The sequence below is a fragment of the Abramis brama genome (genome assembly GCF_963993115.1).
Source record: "Abramis brama genome assembly, chromosome: 6".
In the NCBI taxonomy this organism is placed as follows: Eukaryota; Metazoa; Chordata; class Actinopteri; order Cypriniformes; family Leuciscidae; genus Abramis; species Abramis brama.
The window spans coordinates 17277409-17290179 of record NC_139968.1 but is presented as its reverse complement, the minus strand read 5'-3'; the positions used below and the strand labels follow the sequence as shown (position 1 = coordinate 17290179).

General features: G+C 34.7%; 1 protein-coding gene across 1 annotated transcript; it reads left to right on the top strand.

The window, feature by feature from the left end:
* Nucleotides 1-9: 9 nt before the first annotated feature.
* Nucleotides 10-11980, top strand: mcoln2 (mucolipin TRP cation channel 2). The gene is made up of 14 exons (XM_084117225.1): nt 10-164; nt 992-1151; nt 1646-1819; nt 2751-2904; nt 2990-3068; nt 3160-3256; nt 3866-3965; nt 4082-4194; nt 4341-4490; nt 6364-6465; nt 6639-6761; nt 7381-7587; nt 8908-9047; nt 11157-11980. Exons 1-14 carry the CDS (start codon nt 115-117, stop codon nt 11191-11193), a joined length of 1686 nt encoding a protein of 561 aa, XP_083973351.1. The 5' UTR covers nt 10-114; the 3' UTR covers nt 11194-11980.
* Nucleotides 11981-12771: the final 791 nt, after the last annotated feature.

Genomic DNA, 12771 nt, shown 5'->3' with positions numbered 1-12771 from the left:
GGCGCTGTTCTGTGTGTAGCAGCTGTGACGTCAAACGCGAGGTTATTTAGTAATTTAGTGATCAAGGAACGCTTTTGACTGGGAGACACGTTTTGTCATGAGATAACAGGTGGCATGGAAATGTCTGATAGTTACTGCCAAGGCGTCAGGATTGACATGTCAAGGTAAGTTTGACAAAAGCGTTTTATTGAAATCCTTAGCTAGAATTATTTGGCATGAGAAATAAACAACTATAAATTCAAAAGTCGCATTGTTTTAATTTATGTCTAATAAAATACATGACACTGCATAATTTGAATGTTCTAACTGTGTTTTTGCAAAGAAAATATTTAAAAAAGAACTTTCTTGTGTTTTACTTTTAAAGTTAGTAGCCTACGCCATGTCAGTAACTACACTGTCAGTGCCATTGAGCGGACGCTTGGACTTAAACCCTTGCGTTGGGAGTGTAAATGTAGTGCAAAGTTTTAGCAGTTATTTACAAAGGTTCAGTTAAAATTTAAGAAATGTATATTGAGCAACTAATTTCCCTCCTCTTCCGTTTTTGTTCATTGACCCCTTCCATCTTCCTCATCCTAAACCGCACTCTGTCACATGGGTAATGTGTCACAAAGTTGATTTATCATCTGCTTGTGCTCTAATACATTTTTGATTAACATATCACAAATAACACTTATCAAACTGTATGTCCATGGAGATATGCAATGTTGTCCACACATCTGAATGAGAAGTGTATATAGGCTCATTTAAATCTGAATATTATTATTATATAATATATTTGTTAAATATAATATTGTATAAAAGTGCAAACTTTTGGACACATCAAATATTTTATGTTTTACTATTTTACAATTTAGAATAACATTGAAGTAATTAAAGCTACTAAATAACACAGATTAAAGCTGCTTTTCCTTATTCATTTATTTCTTAGCTACATTTAAAAAATGTTTTCTGCAGATCTTCAATCAGATATATATTGTATATTTTAATATAGCGTCTCCACATCCATGTCCACTGATCCCATGACAGAAGAGATACTGAGAGATGACCTGAGGTTTTACTTCATGAGCCCTTGTGAGAAGTACAGAACACGGCGACAGCTACCATGGAAACTAGCAGTGCAAATTTTGAAAATATTCATGATTACACTCCAGGTATTTATAGGGTTATTGCCTGCTTGCTTAAAGCTGAAATGTGTAAATGTGTGTTCTTATAAAAAAAAAAAAAAAAATCTTTTGTATCCCAGTTTGATATGGTGAGACCAACCCAATTCAAATCAAAACACATTTCTGTTTGTTTGCGAATCCCAATCAGGGGTGCGTTTCCCAAAAGCAACTATGGTCGCCAGTTCCGTCGTTACCAACAGAGATCAATGAAACTTGCGACCATATTTGGCTTACCATGCTATTGGGAAAAATGCAACCCTAGCACAGCAACAATGGCTTAACCAATTGGGGGCGGGGCTATCTGTTTGTTCGACCTATGGAAGGCAGGGGGAGTGGTTAGGAACCTGTTTGAACACAGTCACTATGTTTGCAATTCCATTTGCTGAAGCTAGGGGCCATTTAACGTAATTTCCTTAAAGTTCCTTACAAATCTGTAATGTACCAGCCAGAATAAAAAAACATCTCCTCTGTTTATTTCAAAGCTCATTCTGTTTGGACTGAATAACCAGCTTGTGGTGTCCTACAAGGAGGAGAACCTGATGGCCTTTAAGAATCTGTTTCTTAAGGGCTACAGTGGTGTGGATGAGGATGACTACAGTATTGCTGTCTACACCAAACAGAATGTATATGATAGTTTATACTATGTCATAGATCAGGTATGCATTTGCTTTTCATCCATCTTGCTTCTTTCTTTCTTCATGTTTATTTTCCCTTCCATCGCATAGCATTATGTTAAATGCAATTTTGTTTGGTGCACTGGTCAGTTTTTCTTTGTCTTAAAGGGATAGTGCACACAAAAATGAATGGTGAACCTCATGTTGTTCCAAACTGTATGAGTTTTACTTCTGCTGAACATAAAAGATATTTTGAAGAATGGCGGTAACCAAACATTTGGTGGGGCAACATTGACTTCCATAGTATGGAAAAAAAACTCTATTGAAGTCAATGTGTCCCATGAACTGTTTGGTTTGGAACAACTTGAGGTTGAGTAAATGATGACAGAATTTTCATTTTTCGGTGAACTGTCACTTTAAGGTGCGTTCACGCCATGTCGGAATTACCATAATCACGAGATTCCGACTTGTAAAAAGCATTCATGTCCTTACGTAATTGCAACTTATAAACTCCGACTTTTCTTAGAGCTCTGGCTCTGGCTCTGTTGCCATAGTAATACATAATAATAATTCCGAGGACGTGTTTTTATTTCGTAATTATGCTAATTACGACATTGTGTGAATGCAGTATTATACTGATACCTAATGGTTTGGATGAAGCATCACATGAAAGCAAATGGCTTGTCATCTTTTGTAAAACCAGATCAGTCCACCATGATAGAAAGTGTCTGATGATGGAAAGATTAGGGTAACCCTAACCCTAAATACTAAAATAGTATTTCACTGGTCATGTGATTTCAAAATGTCTGCCCCCATGAGGCTACCCTCTCCATGTAAAATAAAATGGCTTTTATTAGTCTTCTCATTTCATGTAAGTGCACTCAATTTTAAACATTTATCTGTGCGGCAATTTAAAGTTATTAACTATTGAGTTAAAATTACTCAAAATAACATTTATCCATGTCTTCAACAGTATTCCCAGTTACGAAACCTGTCTGTAGGACCCGTTAGTTATGCTGAGGAGAATGAAAAGTTTCTGCACATGATTATCTGCAAGAAGAGCTACATGAGGGGCAGCGTGGACTCGTCCGAGGAATCCTATGATATTGACGCCCAGCTTGAAACAGGTTACACGTTTTACAGAAAATGTAAAAATATTGTAGCCTATAAATTATATTTTGTGCCTAAACTGCACATTCTTGTCTTTTCCAGTTTGCTTGGCTCTTGATCCAGAGTCTGCTACAACATGGAGAATGAACAACGCTTCCTTTTTTGAGTTGGAATTTTATAGGTTGGTAAACCTAAATTATATAATCAAAGCATTTATCACTAATTTATCACGTAATAGTTTCATTGGCTTATTGGTTTTGTTTGAAATACAGGCTAGTTGAGATTGAGATCACTTTTGCGCTCAAAGGGATCAATTTGCAAACTGTTCGTTCGCATGAGCAGCCTGACTGTTACACATTTTTTGTGAAGGTAAGGTCAAATTTGGGATCTTAAAAAGGAACTATTATGCTTTTTTACATGGTCAGCTTTCTTTAGTGTGTAATGTTGCTGTTTGAGCATGAAAAGGGTCTGCAAAGTTACAAAGCACAAAGTAAATCCAGAGAGAGTTATTCTCTACTGTTTCTGAACTGCCTGAAACGCCTCCATTGTAGTGTCACAAAATTCCTCATTTAAATAATTCCCGCCCCAAAACACACACAAAGAGGGACGAGGCCTGATTGAGTTAGTGTGTGGAACCTTACGGTTATGGTAAAGGGGCGTGGCGTTTCTGAAGCGCATTCGAAGCAGCTGACCAATCACAACACACCGTTCCAGGTGACCAATCAGAGCACACTGTGGTATTTCAGAAGGAGGGGCTTTATAATGACAGGAACTAAACCGTGCTATTGCCAGACTGGGAAGATAGTTGCTGCAACAATATCAAATATGTGGAAAAAAGTTATTTTGCAACATTCAAGGATGAAAACCTATTCTAGTAGATCCCAGAAACAAAATCAAGACTTTGTAAAAGGGCGTAATAGGTCATCTTTAAAAAAATCATCCATTTTATCTGAATAAATTCATTTTGATTCTTTGCAGATTGTCTTTGATAACAGTTGCCATAGCGGGAAGGTGAAATTGACTCTTGATTTTGATGATGCTAGTAGCGTGTGCAAAAACTGGAAGATTTCGGGAACTGGTATGTGAAAAATCAACTACAGTGAATGCTTATGGTCAATGAATAGTTGTAAGAAGTTTTTAATGTTATGACATGGGCATGTGGACTTCAGATGGTTTGCTATTGTGTTTTTTCAGCTCAGAAGAGCACACACTACCTCCTGATCTTTGATGGCTTTGTTATTGTAATCTGCCTGATCTCTGCAGTGCTCTGCACACGTTCTATTATACTTGCTGTGAAGTTACTTCAGGTAAACCTGCCTGTGAATCTGTATATTAGCCTACTGAATACTGTCAGTTATTTTTGAAGTTCTGACTCAAAGTGAACTCATGCTGTTCTGATATATATTTGTGCCGTGTCAGTGTTTCCTTCATGTGTCACTTCCTCACTCTGCAGCGGTTTTCTAGATTCTGCCTTGAGAATTATAATCATAAAGTGTGTGAAGATGACCAGAGGGAGTTCTTAAACGGCTGGTACATCTTGGTGATCATCAGTGACGTTATGGCCATCATTGGATCGATACTAAAAATGGAAATACAGGCTAAGGTGCTTTTCTTTTTTTTTCTTTTTTTTTTTGCTGATGCATTTGATAACCACATAATCTGAAATGTTGCAGAGAATATTGTAGTTCCCTAAATTAAAAAAATGCTGACTGTAATAGACGTTATTAATTGCGTCTATGGGTGAATTTACCCCCCAACCTCCAGAATCAAATTATAATACTTTTTTTTTTTTTCTGAAGTTCTCTTTAAAATGAGGATTGTCAGTACAATACAATACTTATATTTTAAATCAACATATTATCTTAAAGGCCTGTATTAGACACTTTATACAGTAAAATATTTTATTTATTTATTTAAAATATTTTTTTGTAAAAAAAAAAATAATAATATGGAGGGGAATTGTTTTTGGGTGAAATATTAGTATTTTTAAAATTAATTTATTTATATTTTCGGTCATGTATATTTTCATTTATTTATTTTAAATGATATATTTAATAAGATTGCTTTAGTAAGGTCATTTAAATTTAGAGGGGAAATGTGCTTAATTTTCATTAAAGTAATTTGATTTGAGTTTTGTTAGCTGGTATAAAAAATCCCTTTGTAAAGACTTTTATATTAGTTTTATTTTAAATTCTTTTTTGCAAGGTACATTTGCAGGGGAAATGTGCTTAATTTTCATTAACAATCATTTGATGTTAGGAGTGAAATGTTAGTATATTTATTATTTTATTTATTTATTTAGGTAAAAATTTAAGTTTGGAGAGGAAAAAGCTTATTTTTAATGAAAATAAATGGATTTTTGGCCTGAAATATTAGAATTTATTTTATTTATTTGTTTGTTTGTTTGTTTGTTTGTTTATTTATTTTAAATTATTTATTTAAAATGGTTCTTTGCCAAGTACATTTGGAGGAGAAATTTGCTTAATTTGTTTTTTACAATAATCATTTTATTTTGGGTGTGAAATAATAATAATAATATTATTATTATTATTATTATTATTATTATTATTATTATTATTATTAGGGCCCGAGCACCGATGGTGAGAGGACCCTATTGTTTTTGCTCCGTTTATTCTTCTTCTTCTTCTTCTTCTTCTTCTTCTTCTTCTTCTTCTCCAAAGTGAATCGCTTTTTAGAGGGCCTTAACATGCTCGAAAACTCATGAAACTTTGCACATGCTTCAAAAGTGGTGAAAATGTACGTGTGATGTGTTTTTCAAAATTGGGTGGGGCAAAATGGCTTAATTATTGCCCCTACATTTTGCCCCGGCTCTACGTTTCACGTAGAGGTATGAAATTTGGTACATACATGTAATGACCCAATACCTACAAAAAAGTCTCTTGGAGCGCAGCCCTAAAGACAACAGGAAGTCAACTATTTTGAACTTCCTCTCAGATTTTGGGCAGTTTTTGCCATTTCCTGATGTTGTACTTTAACAAACTCCTCCTACAGTTTTGATCTGATCCTCTTCAAATTTGGTGAGTGTAATCTTAAGGCCTTTACTAAAGGCGCCGGGTGGCGGTGGCATGGGTGCGAGGGCCCTTTTCATCGCTGCTTGCAGCTTTAATTATTATTTAAATTTTATTTGTTTAAAATTAAAAAAATTGGGTTAGGGTGGAATTTGCTTCAATTTCATAATCAATCAAAGTCATTTGATTTGCATTTCTTTGTTAGTTGGAAACTTAAAAAATATATATATACAAAAATTCATGTTCCTCTAAAAACAGCACAAATGTTGCAGATTTGACTTCTTGAGAGACACACTTAGTCTTTGGACTTTGGGTCTGTGCTGTAGGGCGATTTAAGTCATGGCAGTTAAACAGTTGTTATGTAATATTTACTTTGTACTTGCATGGAAGCGCAAGTTTGGCCCACGTTTACGCTAATAAAGTCACCCCGTTCATTTGTTCTTCCAGAGTCTGACCAACTATGATGTGTGCAGTATCTTCCTGGGAACATCCACTCTAATGGTCTGGGTGGGCGTCATAAGATATCTGGGATACTTCGAAAAATACAATGTAAGTCAAACTGCACAAAATCACATTAAGAACACCAATGTAAATGTAATAGCAAGGTTGCCCAGGTTAAGTACAGTACATGTGTTTTATTGACCACAAGTAATATAACAGTGCTGATTGCTTAAGACCAATAATTGAGGCCTTAAAATGTTTGCTTTTTTATGATAACACAGGTGCTTATCCTCACTATGCGAGCAGCCTTACCAAAGGTCTTGCGCTTCTGCTGCTGTGCAGGAATGATCTACCTTGGCTACACCTTCTGTGGATGGATTGTTCTAGGGCCCTATCATGAGAAGGTACCAACAGAAAGTCAATAAAATAAATAAATATACCCATTTTGTAATTGTATGTTGTTTGAATTGTATACCGGTGACATATGGATGTACTGTGCCTTGATTTGAGATGTGCAGTCTTTCTTATGAACAGTAGATGGCAGTACATGTTGGCTTATATATTTAAAGAGCCATCTATTTAATAAATGGTATATAGATGTATTAAATATCAAATATGATATATTTAATAAGTAATTATTTGAAATAATAGTAGTTATAAACAGGTTTTATATGATATTATTTGTTATATACAACTTAGTTTAATATAATCAATAATTTTTTTAAGATATTTTAATGTTTCCTTGGTTTGAGATTTGTAGTCTTTCTTATGAACAGTAGATGGCAGTACATCTTAACATGTTTCCTTGATTTTGATTTTTTATGGATATTAACATGCCTAAGACTTTTGCACAGTACTGTGTGTGTATATATATATATATAGTTTCTTTATATGTTTATATATATATATATATATATATATATATATATATATATATATATATATATATATATATGAAATATATTTTATTGATGAATGAATGTCATTTCCCTTGCATCTCCCATCTCTTCATATGTGGGTCAGTTTGAAGGTCTGAGTCGTGTGGCAGAGTGTCTCTTCTCCCTAGTCAATGGGGACGACATGTTCCCTACGTTTGCAGAGTTTGGGCAAAAAAACACAATGGTGTGGCTGTTCAGCCGAGCCTATCTCTACTCGTTCATCTCCCTCTTCATCTACATGGTGCTCAGTCTCTTCATCGCCCTCATCACAGATGCTTACGACACCATCAAGGTACCATCAACTTGATAAAAGGTTTTGATAGATAGATAGATAATGTGATTAGCTTCTAGGATTTTGCATGGCTTAGTGTTTAGCACACATGTTCCAACACATCGTGAGTTTGAATCAAGCTGGCAACATTTCCAAATCTCATTCGCCCTATTCATCCTATTATATCCTAGTCCCTTTACACTATCCATATATTATGCTCTCGATTAACCGAAAAAACGAAGTGTTGGACACCTCATGCACTCAAACGTCACAGCTTTAATTAAGAAGCGGAGGGGGAGGAGCATCAGACTCTGATGTTGAATTACAAAATCACCTTATAAAATGTATAGACTACATAGAGGTTGAGTATGTGCATAAGTACATAGTGTATAGTGCATAATTTGGGACACAACTTTAGTTGTTGAAGATTTAGGGGTTGAAGGAAGAGGCCTTGTTAGTAATAAAATAGTATATCAAATGAAAAAATATCTATTCTCTTAATAGGTTAGTTCACGCAAAAATGAAAACTGTTATTGTTTACTCGCATCTTTCCCACCTCATTTTATTTTCTTTCTAATGCAAAAAAAGTAATTACTTTTATAATATTTATTTATATTTAAATCATTTTATTTAAATAACGAAAAAACGAAAACTCATCATTTGCTCCTATTTTCCAACCCCATTTTATTTTTTCTTATACAAAAATAAATAAATAGACAACTAGCTTCTCCATATAAGGGCAGTAAATTTGTTTTCTTTGGGTGTTTTTATGTTTGGTTTTGTTTGGGTTTTGTTTTTTTGGTGTTGTTTTATATTGATTTCCGTTGCTTTTTGTTTGGTTTTGCTTTGCTTTATTTTTTTGTTTGGTTTTGCTTTGTTTTATTTTTTTTGTTTGGTTTTGCTTTGCTTTGCTTTTTTGTTTTGTTTTGCTTTGCTTTGCTTTTTTGTTTTGTTTTACTTTTTTGTTTGGTTTTGCTTTGCTTTATTTTTTTGTTTGGTTTTGCTTTGCTTTGCTTTTTGTTTTGTTTTACTTTTTTGTTTGGTTTTGCTTTGCTTTTTGTTTTGCGTTGCTTTTTTGTTTGGTTTTTGTTTTGCTTTTATACCCCCAGAATTTGTAGTTTAGTGTTTCACTAAAGAAACAAATAAAACTGACAACATCAGAGTGAGTAAATGGTGACATTTAAGTTTCTAGATGAACTTTCCTTTAATTGAATATATACTGTGTGTTATCATTCGTGTAAAACGTTTCTCCGTATTGCATTACACATAGTAAAATTGAACAAACAAAGCCATGCTATACTTGTTTGTGGCACTTCATATCAACTTATCCATTTTGCCTAGGGTTACCAAACGACAGGCTTCCCCATGACAGAGCTCCAGCAGTTTCTGATGGGCCAGAAGGAGGGCTTCCCCCTCCAGGGGCAGGAGTGCGGCGAAGTCGAGAACGTCCACCCTTCTGTTATGCTGTGTTGCTGCAAAAGGTACAGTATATAATCCCAGACATCAGCTGCAGGGCAGCAGTGTTTCCTCCAGAGCTGAGGTCAGCCCACTATGGCATGAGAAATGGAATTAGTGGTGGGAGAGAAAGACGGACACACCCAGCAAAGTGCTGATTACAGAGAAATGTTCTCTGTGGGGGAAAAAAAAAAAATCGAGAAGGCTTCCCCTTGCCTTGCAGGAACGATAAACAAACGAGAGTTTAGAAACTCTCCATGATGCCCATTCATTTTCTGCGCTTCTTTTCCTCTGGAGAATTTTGCTAGAGCCTTTTATCTGGTTCGTATCTAGCTGTTTTGGGTTGCAATGCAAGAACTCGAAACTGACTCCACAAGGAGCATTCATTGTTTGCTTGAGTGTCAGATGCGAAGGGATGCCTGGATATAATTGTAATGCTGCGTCTAAATATCAGGTTAAAAGCCACTTATGCTGCACTGAGTGGATTTGAGCATGGACATTACCGTACATTGGGATTGAATTGGGTTTTACTATGATCTTTACAAGTGGACCAGAATTATATTTCCAAATCTTTTCATCTCGGAAATAGGAAAACTTGTTGTTCTCAGTTGGCTGGGGGATTCAGGCTATATTGGCATCTTTTATCAATATCACTTTTATTATAAATGTCATGTTTAAATAGGCCACATCTGTTTTATTTTTTATGCTCACCAAGGCATTTATATGATAAAAAATAGAGTAAAAACTGTAATATTTTTACAAATATTATTACAATTTAAAATGACTTTTTTCTATTTGAATATATTTAAAAATGTAATTTATTCCTGTGATTAAAGCAGAATTTTCAGCATCATTACTCCAGTCTTCAGTGTCACATGATCCTTTAGAAATCCTTTTAATATGCTGATTTGCTGTTCATGAAACATTTATTATTAATGTTGAAACAGTTGTGCTGCTTAATATTTTTGTGGAAACCATGATACATATTTTTCAGAATTCTTTAATCAAAAGAACAGCATTTATTTTAAATGAAAATCTTTTGATCCATTTAATAATTTCTTGCGGAATAAAAGTATTAACAAACCCCAACCTTTTGAAGTCCTACAGGGACTTTACCTAAAGAATTTACCTAATGGCATGAAACTAACCTGCAAATCTCTCTTCAAGTTTTTTGGGAAATCTTTACTTTCACTTCCTTTGGAAACTGCAACCGGACACATTTATATAAAGGTAGAAGACCAATCTTCACTAAAAATACATTAGAACTAAAAACCGTACTTTAAGTTGGTTCAAAGATGACAGAAACCGTTTTAAAGACTGTTTCAGAACATCTACCTACCAATATATGGAAGAGTTTCCTCCGAGGAGGCAAGGGAGGCAGTGCCTCCTCAAAAAACTGGATGAGAAAATAATATTACAAAAATAAAACGACGCAAATATTACAAAATGTGACATTAAAAAGTGCAGAAACGTTTTTCGAAACTGTCCAACAGCGACACCAGCAGGTAAAGTTACAGCGGGACGCCGCATCTCTCTTGCCTCCCCTGAGCGCATTGATTTTTGTGGTGTAACTGAGTTGAATGGGGTAAAGTCACGTGAGAGGAGGCAATGCCTCCATCGCACTATAACTGGATATGATTGGTTCACGCGATAAATCCCGCCTCTTGTTTTCGTGTGCATCCTCAAATCGGTCTGAATAAACAAGATTAATGGGAAGAATCATTAAAAAGTAAGTAAACCGCTCAGCCACTTAAATATCAACCGCTTTGTCACATCAAAATCAAACTTGATATGGCCTAAAAACCTGGTGACTGAAAACATGATGACTTTTTAGTAAGCAGTCAGCTTAGAAATGAAAGGAGAAATTAAAGATACATCTTTGTGTCTGTGGCCCAGTGTTTACCGAGCATGATCCGAAAATATTTTACTATTAAAAAGAACAGCTGAACATCATTTGTAACTGCCTTTAGTTATATTATTTTGGGAAAAAATTCAACTTGATGAGATTGATACTTGGTTTTAATAAATAGAACATTAATTACATAGTTAATGTAAAAATATATGAATATGTGAAAATATGTTTAAAAAAAACAAAAACAAATGTGACAATAAACTTAATTTGTGTCCTTTTGCAGGATTCCCAAAGACGACTCCATCATTCTCATCAGCTGATCGCAGCGAATGATTCAACGTTGAATCTACTGAAAACTGCAATGGATTTGCAGCTTAATCAGGGAAAGATTGTGTGAACATGTTTACCGCTCCATGTACATGGTTCATGTACTACACAGGAAGCAAGAGCTTAGTTCACATGCCAATTTCATTAGAAACCGGTAAGACCTGCATTAGCAAACGGGCAAATGCCGTATAATATCTGCCAAAGTGCGCTACAATGCAATTAAGAGCGAAAAAAGAGGGTCAAATGGCAAGCATGGAAGATGTTTGATGCATCCTAATGTGCAATCTATAAAATTATCCCTGTTAAATGTTGTAAACCAGAGGAAATATCTTTTATGATATTATTTATGCGTCATCTGGATTGTCTACCCATGTTTTACATTAGAGAATCACCTCAAATTACACATTTGTGTTTGTTTTTATATCAACCCTTTCTGGCATGAGTCCTCAAAGGCATTTAGAACATTTGCAGCTAAATAGTTTGACGATAAAGTCTTTTAATATTTTGCTTCAAATATGTGAAGTGCGCAAGGAGTGATTGCGATGTGGACGGTTTGTGCAACACTGGAGTGTTAAGAATGCAGTGTTCACTTATAGCAGAGGTAACTTTTTTGTCTTTGTGGAAATTGATTTTACTTTCTGATGCAAATTACATCTCATTATGCCTATCATCCAACAATTAACAGTTGCTCACTGGGGGAAGGACCTGGGGTGAGGGAATGAAAGATAATAAAATAATATTTTGTATTTGCAAACTTAAATTAAACTTAAACTTAAATTATGTGTGTGCAGTTTTCTTGTTTGGGTTTTATTGGTTGGCTTAGTAAATTGGATGTTACATCATACTAGAATGCAACGTAGAAACATGATGAAACATGTTTTTTTGCACAAGGTGCTTTTTGACCTCAAAAACCAATTCACAGAAGTGCTTGGTTTCTAGGAGGACGCCTTCGCTTCTTCTTTCTATAAGAAATGAAACTCAATTCCAAACCAGACATGAAATCTGTAATTTACCTGGTCTGTCTGGCCAGATATTGATTTATTTATTTTACTGTCTTTTACTTATACATTTAATTTAACTTTTTTTGCAGAATATCAGTGTTTACAATCATTTACAATGGACTGGATGACTAGTTGACTAAATAATAAAATAGTTTTTTGATCAATGTTGATATGCACAATACATTAGAAAAGGCATCTTTTCTTGATTAAATATGAAATGTTCAACAATTAAGTCCAAGATATTGAGTAACAGAGTAAATGGTAACCCTTTATTTTACATCGTAAATTATGCAAACTTACATGAAACTAACCCTAATGTAATCAGATTACTTTTTTCAAGTAACTAGTAAAGTAACGCATTACTTTTAAATTTACAACAAAATATCCGGGTTACATTTTCAAACCCAAGTTGCTTTGTTTCTCATGTATTGACTGACATCTCTCCTGTCCCCATGTTGAGAGAAATCGTGAGTAAGTGCAGAGGCGTTGTGTGTGAACATGATGGTTATTGTAGTTTTAAACTAAACGTGAGCAGGCATTTACTTCTCATTTGGACAAAAACAGATTCAG